We start from the raw sequence: 17,836 nt of genomic DNA on the forward strand, positions 1-17,836 counted from the left end.
TGGGTAGAACAGAGCAAAGGGAGACTAAGACAAGACGAGGTCAAAGAGATAATAGGGGACGGCTTATATAAATGTCATCTGACAATTACAGTAACTCCATCAGCTCTCAATTAACATGCCACTTCTTTAGTACAGACTTCTCTGACTCCCTAGGCCAGAGTATGGCTCCTTATTATATATTCTTAGAGGACTCTGAAGTTTTACTACATTGTCTTGTCTTATAGCAGTTTTTTAAAGCATTTTTTTTAAATTGTGTAGTATAACACACACTTATAAAAATACAAAACATGTAAGTATAAGGCACAGTGAAAATATGTAAGTATAAGGCACAGTGAATTATTACCACTCCAGGTCAAGTATTAGAACACTTGGAGTACCCCAAATGTCTTTGATTCCCTGTCAATAACAAATTCTTTGCTCCCTAGATGTAACCACTATCTTAACATTAAACAGTACATTTAATTTTGCATGTGTTTGATATTTACTCACACGAAATCATTCAGTGCACATTCTTTTATGTTTGATTTCCCTTGACATTGAAGTTGCTACAGGAGGCTACATTGCTTTTGCATTTTTACTTCTGTAGATTATTCTACAGAATTTATTCATCTATTAAACTATTATTAGTCATTTGTGATGTCCAAATTTTTTTTGTTGTAATTGTTTCTATAACATTTTGTTTACATTGTTTTCATTTATATTTTTAATAATTTGATTAAAAAGTCCCTTACCAGATTAACAGCTCCCACGGGCAAAAATTTCCTGTGCTTCTCTTTTCCTTTATATCACCTAAGTTATTAGTATTTGTCATGCAGTAGAGAATAATTCATAGTTTTGGGTTAATTAATAAATCAATTAGCTAGCTAATTGATAAATATGATAGACTTGTCCCCAGTATGCCAGTTTGGAGTTTTGAAATATTTTTCAATTAAAAAATTTCTAAAATATTTATTTTCTAAAAGCCTGTACAAGTTTTCTTATTATATGTGTATTAACTTTGAAGTGTTCATGTATGTATGTATGTGTGTGTACATTGTTTACCTAGGGTAAATGTGATATAGAACAATATTTCTGAAGGGTAAAAATGTTCTAAGAATCATAAAATTTACTGTCCAATATTCTAACATTAGGTATTCCTACTGTTCAGGAATTTCAAACATATATGGAACAGAACCCATTTGTGAGTGTAGTTTCACCATTAGCAGTAGAAACCTTCCTTCCGAGGAATGGCTGGTGGGTTTGAATTGCCAGCCTTCTCGTTAGCAGTCAAATGCTTAAGGCATTGCACCACCAAAGTTCCTGAAAATAAATAGTTCTAGTAACTATTTTATGTTTGGAAAAGCTTCTGAAAATATTTGTTTCCTCCTGAAAGATTTTAATACATTTTTTAAAATTTCCTAACTTAATAAATTAATAAAACAGGAAAGTGTTTTCCAAACAATATTGCACTTCTTTCTTGAATTATATGATATTTAAATATTTGAATCTGAAAATATGAAAAAATTATTTAAGAATTTTCACATCTCTATAAAGCGTCCTATTTTGCAAAAAGGGTATGAGTGAATTGACTTTTTATTTTTTCAATCTCCTTCTAAAGAAAGGAAAAGTTAGGACAGTAGAGAATCTTCAAAATCACTTTAGTCTTACAGAATGTATAGAAAATGTGAACTCAATAGTATTTCAATAGTATTCTCTGTTCTTTTCATGCTAAACTATCTCATTTTTTGCAAGATTCTGAATTCTTAAACTTCATTTTTTGTTAATAAAATTAAGTGTAATGTGTTTTTAAGTATTGCTACCCCATAAAATTACAATATAAATGATTTGTTTTATATTAAATTATAATTTTCTAAGTATATGTCCTATATATCATCAACATAACTAAATTGATAGTATTACATATTTATTCTTTTTTCACAGTTATATTTATCTTTGGTTTAGGCAGTTAGGAATACAGTTAATTAAAACAATTATTTGCATAAATTTAGTTTTTGATGTTCTTTTTTTTTTGTTATTTTAGTTGTTCTTATGGTAGTGTACTACAATCATGTAGAAGCTATTTATTTGCCAGATGCCAGAAAATAAATTTTCTCGTATAACTATAGCAGAAATAATCAGAATTAATTTTGTGAAAATTCACTGCCAGACGAGTTCATTTCCTTCCTTTTTCTTCATCCAGAGCCGAATTCGTAGAATGTGGAATGACACGGTTCGAAAACAGTCAGAATCTTCCTTTATTACTGGAGATATAAACAGTTCAGCATCACTTAACAGAGGTAATTAGAAATGGCTTTTCATATTTATTCTTTGGTGATTACTTTAAGAAGTTCTTAAATGGCATTGCTTTATTTTCAACTTCTGGACCTTGTTCCATGTGATAGGAATATTGCAAGAGTATAAAACCTGGTTGAGTGTAGCAGTGTATTTCATTATTCACAAGCTATTTTTTTTTTTTAATCCTGAATTTTCAGAAAATCTTTTCTAAAAGGAAATTAGAGAACTAGAAACTTCTTTTCTAGTCATCTGCCACTGCTATAAACTGGTGAACTGTCAGGCCTCATTGGAAGCAGTGAAAATGAGAAATTATGTGGCTATATAGTCGGCTAAGCATCATAGAGTTCCACATTGTCCCAGGTATAAAGCAATTTCATGGTCTTTGTGGAAGTAAAAATATACTGTCTAATATATACTAAAGGTAAACTGTGTATTTGGGAAAAAATCACATCTAATCTTAATATATCGAATATATATCCGCATAATATTGGATATTTAAAGATCTAGGAGAAAAAAAAATACTTTATGAATATCATGAGGTTTGCTTTCTATTTCTGGTTACAATGCTCCTAAGGCATCAGTTAGATTTCAGAATTCATTAAGTTCTCTCAATCTACTGTTTATTGATGGTTGATTTTTTTTTCTTTCTTATTATTTTCTCAGTGTGTGGGTGTGATTAGAATTAATTTGACTGCAGTAAAAAAGACTAGAAGCAACATTTGTGGAGAGCAAGAGGACACTGCATTCAATTTGGGGAAATTTTTAGGACATAGCTTTATATTAGAAGGTGGTGTTTGTGTAAGCTTATTCCAATCATTCTCTAACAAGAGAAGTTTTTGATGCATATTTTCAGTAATTAGTTTTATGATCGTTGTTGTTTACCTCAGCCCCAAACTAGAGTGTTTTAGTTTGTTTTCAACCTGTTTCTGTCAGCTATTTGTTACATCAAATGCTCTTTAGAAGCAAATAATGTAACAATTATGACTTAAGAGTAAGAAGTATCAGAAGCTGGTTGCCTTACTTTTGCTCAAGTAAGTAAGTTTTATTTATATACAAATTAGAGCACGTAGTGATCAACATGAATTTGATACAGGGATCCCTGTTGTAACATAATCCTAAATATAATTCATGTTATTTGGGGCAATGATGTACTAACTATAACCTCATGATGATTTTAATTTATCTACATCACTTTTGCTTATAGAAGAAAAATGACTAGAAATATTCCTGCAAATATGAAGAAAATACATTTGATGTAAATAAACAATTATCATCCTGTATATTATTTGTTTTATTATTAGTATTTATCTTATTTGCTAGCATATATTCACTTTAATTTTACTGTTTAATTTGTGAAATTTTATTTAAATATGAGCATTCTAAATTTTTTTATATTACTTTCCAAATTACAGAGAATAAAATACTCACAAATGCCTCCAAAGCCTATGAACTAATTTGTTTTTATAGTGACTAATTTTCTTAATCTATAAATAATCCCCACATAGAGAATTTAGAATATATTCTTAGAAAGAAAACTATCCTTAATAGAATCTATTGTTAGAAATATATCTATTATTACAGAAGTCATAGAATAGTTGTTCAAATAAAGAATGAGATAATATATTTTAAGTGATACACTGTATATTTGACTATTTTGAGTATGAATGAAATATGTAAAATTCTTACTTGGCTTATTAATTTAACCTAAATTTAGGTGAAGGTAGTTAGGTGTTTTGGTAGTTAGGTGTGACTCTAATAAAAATGTCTTTGAATGGATAATTTTTATTCTGATTTTAAGTCAATCACATTATGTGAATACATCATTATGTCTTTTTTCAGTTCCTTCTCAAGAATGTCATCATCTTGGAATATAGTGGTATAAGGATGACTAGCTCAATCTGAAATATATTTGAAGAAAATTATAGCATTTTATATTGACTGGTCACATATTTAAATTTGTTTATTAAAACTCTAATGTTAAAATTCTTTGTAAAGTTTCATAAAGGAAGGATGTAAAATTTCTTGTGACATCTTATGTAACATTAATGTTGACTTGGAGAAGGAGATTAAATTGAATTTATAATTTGAAATGTGCTCAGGCAGTGATCTTTTCCATGAGGATATGTATCCATCCTTTTCCTTGGTGACTTTGACTAGCAGTCATAGTGATCTTCTTGATTTCCCATATTAATTTCCTAGCCCCCAACTCAGCTTTTTTTTTTTTTTTTTCCCTCATCTCATTATTTTTTATCTTATGTGAGTGGAGTACTTTAAAATTTTATTTCTTCATATTATATCTCTGAAGATAGTCTTTAACCTCCTTCTTTAATCTTGTCTTATTCCCCAGGGTCCTATCTTCCCTGCATTCAGGCGTGTGTGTCATATTTAGGTAGGTGACATCCACCTTTCCAGATAAATACTTCAGTCACCTCAGCAACATAATTATTCACCTCCGTTTATTCAAAAGATTTAATTTTCTGTTATTCAAATAAAAATTAAAACACTGCATCTTTACATCTTCATATATTCTAACTTCCCATTCATTCTTAAGTTTCTTAAAGCTAGCAATGCAATTTTTATTTTTCAAATCATAGTCCATTTTGCTTTCTTTCCAAATTAGATCTATTAAATCTCTTATTTTATCTTTGGAATACTTCTGGTCTTTGAAAACTCTTAGAAGTTGTCAAAAAACAAATATTTCTATTTCTACTTTAGGTTTTCTTTCCTATTCATCTCATAGCCTAATTCATCAAAAGAATATTATTTTAAAATTGTGTATGTCTTTTCATCTTCTTCCTAAACAAAAATCAATCATTATCATCTTTAGGATACGTTATGATTAAAACATCCACCATGCAGTGCAAAACTACTTCTCTATGGTTTTTATTTTTTTTTTTTAAATCATCTCTAATATTCTTTTCTTAGATCAAATTATACTATATCAGATTACTTTTCTAGATTCCCCAATGTGATATCTGGATTACTACTGGGGTGTAATTCTTTGGAATCATATGAAACCTAAGAAGATCAATTGATCATTTACAAATCATGAATAATTCTTATAGATTCTTCTTGAGATTTTGTTGTTTTGTCACTTCATCTCTTTCAGATCTTCCATTATGTTTGTAGATTAAAGATGGTTATAAAGGTGTTTCCCAAAATTTTCCCCAAATATTTTCAAAAAATTTCACCAGTGACTTGTTTGATGTAATAATATAAAGTCAAGCAAACCTGGAATTCCTAAAGGCAAATACCCCAACAGTATCGAGTTAACTTCACCAGTGCCAGTTTATATACAGGTAGAAGGACCGTTATGAGGGTCCTAATGGGATGGTTGATTATAGAGTTTCAGGGAAGTTTCACTCTCATCTAAACCCAACTTTTCACACACTCAGAGGAGCTCTGGAAGGTTTATTCATTAATCCATTTAAGTATTTTCCACTTTGCACATTCTTTGAAAGTATAATCGATCCTCAATCCCAGCACTCTCCCAGGCCTACTGGAAATCTGAACCATATCCCTAACCAAAACCAAACGTATTGCTATGGAAGAATTCAGACTCATAGTGACCCTATTGCAGAGTTGAACTGCCCCGTAGGGTTTCCATGGCTGTGAATCTTTGCCGAAGCAGACTGCCTCATCTTTTCACATCTTTCTCCTGCAGAACTGCTGGTGAGTTCAAACAACTGACCTTTCTTTTGGCAGCTGAGAGCTTAAACATTGTGCCACCAGGACTCCTTAAACCATATATCTAGCAGTTCTAATTTCCTGGTAATGGTAGAAATGACTGTTGCTAGAACCGTTTTTTCCCCCCCACACCAGTATCTCTAGCCTGGGAGCTGTGGTAGTGTAGGGCCTAAGGCACATGACTGCTAACCAGAAGGCTGGCCGTTCAAACCCACCAGCCACTCCTTGGAAGGAAGATGGAGCAATCTACTTCTGTAGTGATACTGCCTCAGAAACCCAAAGAAGGGTTGCTATGAGTTGGGTCCCACTCGACAGCATATAACAAAAACAACAGAAATCTCTAGCCTATAATTTGTACTGGCCAAAACTCATCCTGAACAGTTTAGATTCATAATGCCTTGAGAACTTGAATTTGATTAAAAAATGAAACATATGCTAAGAAATTTCTCTGGTAGTTTGCTTATTTGTTAGCCATCCCCACTCTTTTTGTAGATTTATATAGAAATTGGAACTTTTACTGAAATTAAATTTTATTGGACCTTTTCTCATCATAAATAAAATAATTACATTTTCCCATTTTGTTTTTATATAGTTTGTTATATTGAGGTCAGAAATTTGAGTTGAAAATCAAGACTTGCTAGGTTCTTGCTTCCATTGTGGTATCTTTGTGTGAATTACAAAATGATGTCTCACCCCTCACACCTGCTCTGGAGTTAGTGCAAATATGTGCCCTCTCAGGATAACAAAATTAGAAAAAGTAATGTTTTTCTTCTGGAACAATGACTTGGCTAATGCTACGGGTTTTTATTTTCTCCTAACCTCCCATCCTCCATCTTGTCAACCTCCCACACAGTTAATTATGGTTTCAAATTTTGTACATGGAGATCTGACCAGTGAGACTATATTTATTTAAGCTAAATTTAGGTGTTATAAGGCAGAAGACTGATCTGTAGATCTGTTGAGCTTATTTATAACACTAATGAATTCTTTTTTAATCTGAACAAGCATCCTCAATAAATTTCTTACAATGATGGCCTTTAGCAGTGCCTTTCTTTTCATAGGTAGTCAAGGATAAACTTTGCCTCTCCATTAATGACACCACAGGGGTCCTCACCTCTTAGGAGAATTATGCTACAAGCTGAAAAATGCCACCATCAGCTAGATGTTTTCATGCAGTTGATTTTCTCTGTGTGGTTTTGCACAGTGGTTTTGAGAATGGACACTAGAAACTAGCCCCCTGAATTTTAATCCTGTGACTTTGGTCAAATTGCTTAACCTCTCAGTGTCAATATAATATGAATACAAAGAGTACCTACTTCAGAAAGTCCTTGTAAGAAGTAAATGAGCTAATATATGCTAATTGCTTGTAACAGTACATAATTATTTTTATGTTATTCACATATTCATTTATATTTTCTAGTAATTAAAACTTGTCCTTTCCAGTGCTCTCACGTAATCACATATTAAGATTTATCATTCACTGTCCCATTTTTTTTTTCCCCTCCCACACTCCAGATAGATGGGAGAAATCCTGTGTTTAGCTGAATGCCAAGAAAAAGAAATAAGAATTTATCTAGGAGGGCATTACCCTTGAGACTAACAAAAAGGAATAAATTAATAAAACTAAATTGTCTCTTCTAAATTACAAATTAAATGCAAATTACATCTGCCTAGTTGTACTTTCCTCTTTTGATTTGTAGCCATATTTTAGCAATGAGCATATAAAGGTAATGTATTTCTTCTTCTCCCTACCTAGGGTAATGATACAAGCAAACACTGCTTTCTCTAGTCTTCCAAACCCTGTCCTACCGTTCAGAAATCTTTATAACACTAGGTCAATTCAGACAGCCTTGCTAAAGAACCAGCTATATAGTAGAGCAGGGCTGTGACTCAGATCCACTTTTGACTCCTGTCTTCTCAAGGTCTATATTGTCTTCACTAGGAGCTTTGCCACTGAAGTAGAAGACACTTCACAATAAATCATCTGCTACCTCATAAATACTGAGACTTCTAAACATATTTTGTTGTTATGTTTTCTAAGAAAAAGACAAATGAAAACATGCACGTGGTAGTTGACTGTGATTCATGACTTGTAATTTAAAACTACTAGGGTGAAACACTCATACTCATTCACTACACTCTATTAATGTCAGCAAATATGCTTTGGATTATATGCATAAAATACTCCATATTGCCCCAAAACTTTGCTGTTCTGAAGGATTATAAAATCATTCATTGTAAATATTAACCAGCTCCTAATATAGTCTAAATTTATTTGTGAGGTTTTGCAAAAACAAAAACAAAAAAGGAATGAAGAGAATTTTGAGAATTTACAGAAATTTGAGAATGTACATACCTAAGAAATCAAAGTAGCTTATATAATACACTACTTGTTATTGACAAGCATTATAGTGTTATGACTGCAATTAAGTATCTTCTGGCATAGGTAAACTTTTCATCTGAGATTCACCATTATGTTTCTACCTAGTATTTGTTTTCTTTATGCTCTTGATGTGTAAATGAGACAACTAAATTTTCCTTCATCTGTGCATATCATCCACAAAGACATAATCAGAAAATGTACCATAAAATAAAGAGATCTTCTGTGTTAGGAAAGTCACTTTAATAATGCAAAAGCAATATAGATACAGATTTTAAAAGTGAGACTTTGAGTTAAATAGATAATTAAACAGACTGCTAATAATATCCTGATTCCTAACCCAAAGGAGATCAAATAATTTTCAGAAAGAATTTCTCCATTCAAGTGGCAAAATGAAATATATTGGATATTGATCCTCAGTCAATAAGAGGCAAAAGCTTCTGCTATAAATTGTTGGAAGGAACTCAAAATGAAAAATGTTTAAATGTTCACCCAGTAAGTCTTTGTTTCCAACTTTGTGTAATATGACTCCTTCTAATTATTCAGCCTTTCACTGCCAACTATAAAATAGTACACATGGTTTATAATTATTTTTTATTTTTTCATTATCATCATTTATTTAAAGGCTTCATAGACCCATTTAGAGAATTCTTTGTTAATCTAAAGCAGAGCAGTATTTTGTTATTGTTTATTATCATATCACTTTCTATATAGTTAAGCTGTCTCTCTTACCGCTTTATTATAAAACAAGCTGCAGTGAAACAACTTGATAAGCTCTAAATATAAGTTCTATAGAACATTTCACTCAGCTTTGAAAAAGTACTCCTGTTTCATATCAGTTACAGAGAATGTAATTTTCCAAAAAAAATATATTTTTTAGAACTAAATGTAGAGACTACAACTTATCCTCAGGAATTCTAATAGAACGGCGTCGACCTTTTGTAGTTTTTCATACATGTGTCTTTCTCCTTTAGTCTGTATAGCTATCATTTACTTCAGCACATATTATATACTTTCATTTTCACTATCCATTATTTTTATATACATGAAGAAACTAGGTTTGTTGGTACTTAAAGTCACTTATTATAATGTCCCAAGGCTAGTAAAGAGCAAAAATCTTGATGCCAACTGAGATCTTCCTTACTACACTCCTTACCCATAATAATGAAGATTTTAAATTATTTTCTTGTGAAGATAGTAAGTTTTTATGACGTTTGCTAAAGATTAGAAATAGATATATTCTATCTAAAGGTATATTTCAAGGTAACTTTTATTTTTTATTATCTCATATGGAAATTAGATATTCTTAACAGCTCAGTCATTTACATCTTTATTTCTTAATTTCCTTTACGTTTGCTTCTACTTGATTTTGATCCAAGTACAGTTCTTTAGTGTGGATTTATCTTGCTCATGTAGGGGGAAAAGAAAGCTTTAAAAAGTTTTAGTACTTGGGGAGAAATACTGGAAACTATAATATCACTTTTATAAATCCATTTAGTATAGAACAAGATTGTTGTTGTTAGGTGTCATCGAGTCAATTTTGACTCAGGGACCATATAGGACGCAGTAGAGCTGCCCGTAAGGGTTTCCTAGGTTGACATTTTATAAGAGCAAATCGTCAGGTTTGTTCTGTAGCAGAGAACTGCTGGAATTCAAACTGCCAGGCTTTCAGTTAGTAGCCTAGTGCTTGACCATTGTACCACCTAGGCTCCTTATGGAATATGATGAGTAAATAATATGTTATTGTCCAAATACAGATGATCAGGTTGCCAGAAGACTTTTATAGTTATTCTGTTATTTGCTGAAAGCTTCACATTATTTTATTAGAATCCTTTTTCTTTAATTTTTAATTTCTTACATTTGAGTAAAGAAATGAGCATGTTTGTTGAGGTCAAAGACTGTATTAAAAATAGGTAGATAGCTTCTGCCTATTATCATTTAATGATAGAACCATTTAGTAATAGAATATTTCCCAGATCTTCTTAGGCCTGAATGTGGTATTTGAGAATGTGCCCCTTTTAGTTAAATATCTCTGTGCTTAAATTTAAGTGACAATGTAATAATTAAATTCTTAGTACTTTATGGTACTACTTCTTGTTTTAAGAACAAATATGAAATGTTTTATGACTTAAAAATGAAGAAAAAAGTCTGAACTATTACTCTATCTGGAAGATGCTCCAACTTATCTTGTAAACATTGAAGTTGTGATGATGTTAATGTAGTATGTAATGCACATAGTTAACTAACAGAATCATCACTTTTTAAAATTATTTTTTGAAAAATAGATTATTTAAAATTATATGTGCTCTTTTGAAATAAATGGGAGTTAATTCTAATATATAAACAAAACATGACAGGGAGGATATGCATTTAGCACAGAAAGGGACTTTGGTAAAATAATAATAAAAAAATCTGGTAGCATAATGCGTAAGACATTTGGCTGCCAACCTGAAGGTCAGCAGTTCAAATCCACCAGCTGCTCCACAGGAGGACAATGAAAAAATCTATATCTGCAAAGATTTACAGCCTTGGAAATGTATTGGGATCTCTAGGATTCTGAATCGACTCGATGGCAGTGGGTTTGAGTTTGACTTTTTTTTTCTTTTTTGGTGTTAGTAAAATAATAGGTACTTAAATTGTCATTACCAATAATTGTGTAGTATCCAATTAAAATAGCATACAAAGGGCTTTACTTTACATAGCTCAGCCTTATGTACTACATGCCACTTAAAAGTAAACATTTATGTGACCGAGTCTCCTATGATATTCATAATAAGTTTCTTTATAATTTATAAAATTTGTGCCCATTCCAAAGAAAGGTGATCCCACAGAATGTGGAAATTATAAAACAATATCATTAATATTGCACACAAGTAAGATCTTCCTGAAGATAATTCAGAAACGTTTGCAGCAGTATATTGACAGAGAACTTCCAGAGGTTCAAGCCGGATTCAGAAGAGGACGTGGAACAAGGGATATCATAGCTGTTGTCAGATGGATCTTGGCTCAAGGCAAAGAATACCAGAAAGATGTTGACTTGTGTTGTATTGACTATGCAAAGGCATTTGATTGTGTGGATCATGACAAGTTATGGATAACTTTGAGAAGAATGGGAATTCCCAAGCACTTGATTGTACTCATGAGGAATCTGTACCTTGACCAGGAGGCTGTCATTCGAACAGAACAAGGGGACACTACATGGTTTAAAATCAAGAAGGGAGTGCGTCAGGGTTGTATTCTTTCTCCACACTTATTCAATCTATATGCTGAGCAAATAATCTGAGAAGCTGGACTATATGAAGAAAATCATGGTATCAGGATTGGAGGAAGAATCATTAACAACCTGAGATACGCAGACAATACAACTTTGCTTGCTGAAAGTGAGGATGACTTAAGGCACCTACTGATGAAGGTCGAAGAATTCAGTCTGCAGTATGGATTACATCTCAATATAAAGAAAACAAAAATCCTCACAACTGGACCAATGAGCAGCATCACAATCAATGGAGAGAAGATTGAGGTTGCCAAAGAATTCACGTTGCTTGGTTCTACAATCGATGCCAACAGAAGCAGCAGTCAGGACATTAGACGACATGTAGCATTGGGGAAGTCAACTGTGAAGGAACTGTTTCAAGTGCTGAGGAGCAAGGATATCTTCTTGAGGACTAAGGTGCGCCTGACACAAGCCATGATATTTTCAATTGCCTCGTATGCATGTGAGAGCTGGACAATGAATAAGGAAGACCAAAGAAGAGTTGATGCTTTTGAGTTGTGGTGCTGGTGGAGAATGCTGAAAGTACCATGGACTGTTAAAAGAACTAACAGATCTGTCCTGGAGGAAGTGCAGCCAGAATGCTCCTTGGAAGCAAGAATGCCCAGACTCCGTCTCACCTATTTTGGTCATGTTGTAAGAAGGGACCATTCCCTGGAGAAGGATGTCATGCTTGGTAGGGTGGAGGGTCGACGAAAGAGGGGGAGGCCTTCAGGGAGATGGATTGATACAGTGGCTGTGATGATGGGCTCAAGTATAGCAGGGATTGTGGGGCTGGCGCGGGATCAGGCAGTGTTTCATTCTGCTGTGCATGGGGTCGCTATGAGTTGGAAATGACTCAGCGGCACTTAACAACAACAACAACAATTTATAATAATAAAATATTCGAAAGGATGTATAAATAAAAGGAAGAGTGTCCATTTAAGTTTCCTCAATCAGCCTCAGTCTAAACTAATCAGAGATCAGAGCTGATTATGATTTTATATATATATATAGAGAGAGAGAGAGAGAGAGAGAGAGAGCCTTCCCTGTTTTTATCAAGAATCTCTTTATTCATAGATACCTTGTTTTGATTCACACTTGTTTTTATCAGAAATACTTTTTTATACCCAATTTTCAATATTAAAAATTCAAGTTTTAGCCAGGATAGATGTTCTGCATATAAGCTTATATGATTTGTACAGTATAAGAAAGAGAAGAATTTGTAAGATAGGGCACAGACTTATACTACAAGTCCTGTTTTCGTCATTTTGATAATTAAAAAAAAAATTTCTAAGTAGTTATTGACCTTTCACTTGCTCTGAGGTTTGCTTTATTTAACAAAAATGCATGATTTGCAAATAAATATAGCTATGTGATTGACTGTATACCATTAGAAGATTAGGAAGGAATTATGTGGCTTAGCAGAAATAAGTAGCTACTTCTTAAAAGGCAAAGATATATATATATATATATATATATATAGAGAGAGAGAGAGAGAGAGAGAGAGAGAGAGAGAGAGGGAGGGAGAAGGAGGGAGAGGGAAAGGGAGTTAAATGTCTTTGGTTTAAATCTTTTTTTTTTTTTTTTTACTGCTAATTTTGCCTGTAGTTAAGGTAATTTGCTCCATTAGCTTTAGGTTTAGTACTTATGTTTGGACCAATATGCCAAAGAATTCAACATATTCAATGTAAGACCACACAGAAATGCATGCTTTTGGTCAAATGACGAGTCTTGGAGATGAATTACTTATAGTGTAGGCTCATCACTTATGCTACAGACCAACCACTTCCTCTGTTATGGAACAGATTTCGCTGTGAAGTCTGAATTCCAGTTTAAGTTGTTTGAACAGAGAGGAAACCTATGCTCTCTGATCAGTTTTGGTTTTATCTAATTATGTGAAAAAACAATGACTATCTAGTGAATATCAGGTTTTTCATCTGCAACATGATGGTGTTGTGTTGTATATCATACCAAAAGAAAATTCAAATGTGAAAAATAACCCTTTAAAGCTTTTAAAAGAAAATATATTTAACATTTTCATGTTAAGGAAGGAATTCTTAAAAACCAAATAAGATCACAAACCTTAAGAAAAAGGTATGGTTTTCTTATGGAGGACAATAAAGTTATCTTCCCAGGATATAAAAAGTACTATATAACAGGCAAAAGAAGATGTAAACATATATAACAGACTAAATAGTAGTATGAAGGTTATTTAAAAATGTCTATAAGTCAATAAATAAAAATCAACAGCCCATTATAAATGCAGGTAAAAGGCAACTTACAGAATAGGATAGTCTCCTAGCCAATAAACACACTCAAAAAAATTACTCAAGTTTCTAGTAAATAAAGAAAATAAAAGTACAACAGTGTTATATCATTTCATGTGTCCATCAGATTGGCAAAAATGGCAGTTGATAGTACCAAATCCTAACAAGCATTTGAAAAATATACAAAGCTTATGGGAGTGTGAATTCATACAACCAGCTTTGACAGTATTTTGCCATAAGTTGTCATTTGAAGATGTGCACAACATATAACCCAACCATTTTACTTCTAAGTATTTATCATAGAAAAAGTCATATGTTTGGACAAGATATGTGTAAAGCCAAACAAGAAAAGTAGATCATGTCTAAAGTTCTCAACTCTACACCTTTAAGTTTATATATTAAAACAGATGCAACACCTCTGCATTCAGAATATGTCATTTTTTTTATTGAACTAACAATAACCCAATCTGTGCTGTGGAGAAAACTTGTTGAAATCCGTATTAATAGATTCCACATGAATTAATTAGCTATTAAAAGAAGTTGAACTCTTTCCAAAACATTTGAATGAAATTTAATAGGAAGGTTGATTAAAATTTAATAGCAAACTTTTTGGCTATTAAAAGTGCACAGTGTGATAAATCAAGATGTCAGCTCCTCAGTTTATGAATTTAGAAAAAAAGTGATGAAAGAGCTCTTGGCTTTCAGCAAAATATTTTTGACACTTTCTGAGTAAATGTTCTGATGCTTTGTAATTTTATTAATTGAATGAAAACAATAAAATTATGGTTTTTAAAATTGTTTTTATGTAACTTATAAGGATAGTATGTAGATTCCATTAGTTTTTAAATTATAAATTACTTAGTTTTGATTTATTTGGGTGTCTGAACTTTGTAACGTAGCACTGTAAAGTTGTAGTAATCATTGCTTTTACTTCCTGTAGATTCTGTGTATGTGTTGGTACTGTTTTGTTACACAAAAATAGGAACAAGCTATTTAAAATCAATACAGGCTATCCAATCTGTACCCTCATACTTCTGGAAGCCTCCTGTTTTATCTATTGAATATTTATTTATTTATTATTTTATATAAATTAACACATGTATTCAAAAATAGAATAATTCAACATTACAGAAAAGTGCACAAGGAAAACCAAATGTCCTCCCTAAAGCTCCTATTAAAATTACATTTGAAACATATTTTGGGAAGAGGTCTAAGAAATGTTGGAAAATCACTGATTTGAATATGCTAAGTAAAAGTACCGGAATCATGAGTGACCTTGAATACATTATAATTGTTTCTAAGGCTGTGTTCCTTTATGTAGTAAGTTATCTTGGTAAATTGTTGTTACTAGATACCATCAGGTTGATACTGACAGAGTAGAATAGCCCTATAGAATTTTCTAGGTTGTAACCTTAACTGGAGCAGATCACCAGATTTTTTTCTCCCTTGAAGTTGCTAGGTGGGTTTGACTTGCCAACCTTTCAATTAGCAGCTGGGTGCTTGGTAGGCTTGATAATGTGAAAATCCTATTCAATGCTAAATTATGTAATACTCCACTGCAATTGACTAGATGATATTTATATGCATAAAGTGTGTTTCGGTATTTTTAATTCATTTCTTCCAGTTTTTATGTTTACATTATCATTCACTTGGCAATGAAAGAGATTTACCTTGTTTGTTCTTTCATACCTGTTGTCTTAACTCTTTGAAAAGAAAATAAAAGCCATAAGACCCTTTCATCAGAAAGAAATATCGTCAGGTATGGGTGTACACTTGAACATACCAAGACCCACTTACAGAATTTCGCATAGAATTTTAAGGGAGTCAAAACTTCATGGATGTCATACCCCTGGGAAAAATTATTTGCCTTACATTGAAGTTATTTTTGTGTATTAATATTCTAATTCTATACAAAATACTATCATGAGTGAGATTGGTTTCACTTTAAAAAATGAAGTGTCCATTGAGATCCAAAATTGAGGCCTGAAGACAAAAGCACAGACGCATCACTCAATAGTAAGTCATCTTTATATATAACTCTCATATACATAGTCAATGTATATAATGGAGAAGACTTCATGAAAGAAAGTTATGTACAACATGTGATAAAATACTTAACACATGAAAGGAGAGATAGCGTGAAGTAATGAAATGGAGACAAACTATACTGAGGAAGAAAGAGAATATTCAGAGTAAAACAACTTTATTTGGAAAAACAAACAGATCATTTACATGTATACAAACATGTATATTATATATATAAAGCAAGAAGTTGGAAATTGAGGTTTATTGGAATGTAATTGATGTGATTGTTGAAGAATTTCTTGCTTCATTAGATCACCAAGACCATTAATAGTAAAACTTTGTCCATCTAATATGATCAATTAAGAATGTTACTATATTAAACAAAAAGAGAAAAAGAAAAAAAAAATTGAAGTCTGAAGGACAGAACAGAGTGACACTTCAAGTTATTTTAAAAGCTTTTCAGTATACTTTTGTTAGCCTGCTCTCAAGAAGAAGTGTTGTTTGAATTAAGTTTTTGAATGATATGACATAGATTCAAGTGAGATCCAACTGTCATCTTTTTTCACATATGTTCTTTATTTCACACTTTCAAAGCATTCTGCTCTGCCTTTGATTTCCAGTCCTCAATTGCATGAATCATACTGAACTGGCCTAGACAGTGCTGATAGTCAGGGCCTCCCAGTGTCAAAACACCTATTTTAATTTCATAAGAAAAGAAATACCACAGTTTTGTGGTAAAACCATACTTTTGAAAATACTATAGTCTTTAGGATTATTCCATTTCAGATTCCCTCATTCAGAAATTTTCATATCAATCTCAATCTAAAAGTATATAAAAAAGAAAAGAACTCTTCCTTAAATGACTTTCTATGATACTACATTTAAAATCCTTTTCATTGCCTTCAGTGTCTGACCTTCTAAATAATTGTTGGAAAAAAACTTCTTGTTTTTTAATTTAGGATATGAAAATTATGTTTGCTTTTCACCAGCAATAAAGATTTGTGATTGTCCATCTGTTGACAGCTTCCTTGATGATTCATGTATGTTGAAATTCAATACTGGGTCCTCTTCTGTGTCTTTATTAGAGAGCCACCCTTTGTTTCTTAGAGCATATAAGCAGGTATCGCTATATTATAACCAGGAATTAGTGAGTTAGGTAGTCAAAGAGCAGCTGTTTTTACACAGTCACTTTATTTTTACCCCCAATTTGATCTTGTTTGAGTAATGAAAGGTTGTGAATTTCATTCAATTATTATTATCTGTAGTTAGTATAAGGAGCTCTGGTGGCATAGTGCCTAAGGTATCTGACTGCTAACCAGAAAGCTGGCAGTTCAAATCCACCAGCAACTCTGTGGAAGGAAGACTGGGAAATTTACTTCCATAAAGATTTACCGCCTCAGAAACCCTAGGGAGGTCAGTATGAGTTAGAATCGACTCAATGACAATGAGTTTTGAGTAGTCAGTATTCAAGTAACATTTTGTATTTCCAAATAATTAAATTACTATTTATTTCTACCTTAATTGTTATCATAATATAGTACCTGGTATTGAAACCCGAGTGCACCTTAGAAGGGAAGATGGCAAAACTTCAGCCCACTTACTTTGACTGAATTATCAGGAAAGAACAATTTCTAGAAAAGGACATCATGTTTGCTAGAAAGTCAGCAAAAACGAGAGTCCCTCAATGAGATGAATTGATGTAATAGCCACAATAGTGGACTGACACATAGCAAAGATCATAAAGATGGCACAGGACAAGGCAATGTCCCGTTCTGTTACACATAAGACTGTCATGGGTCAGAGTGGACCGACAGCCACTAAGAGTTGCAGAGAATTAATTTATATACATCTATCTATCTAGGCACTCTGGTAGTGGAGTGCTAACCACAAGGCTGGTGGTTCAAACCCACCAGCCACTCTTCAGAAGGAAGGTTGGGCAATCTACTTCCA

General features: G+C 32.5%; 1 protein-coding gene across 1 annotated transcript in view; it reads left to right on the plus strand.

Annotated features, from left to right (window-relative positions):
* Window positions 1-17,836, plus strand: part of ADGRL3 (adhesion G protein-coupled receptor L3) — a 584,624-nt gene that overhangs the window by 552,646 nt on the left and 14,142 nt on the right. Inside the window, exon 21 of the mRNA XM_042782480.1 lies at window positions 2,180-2,276. Within this exon, the coding sequence (XP_042638414.1) occupies window positions 2,180-2,276 (97 nt within the window). The remainder of the gene's footprint in view (window positions 1-2,179; window positions 2,277-17,836) is intronic.

This window comes from Orycteropus afer, unplaced genomic scaffold (assembly GCF_000298275.1).
Source record: "Orycteropus afer afer isolate SDZICR_OR568_19922 unplaced genomic scaffold, OryAfe1.0 scaffold00335, whole genome shotgun sequence".
NCBI classification, from domain to species: domain Eukaryota; kingdom Metazoa; phylum Chordata; class Mammalia; order Tubulidentata; family Orycteropodidae; genus Orycteropus; species Orycteropus afer.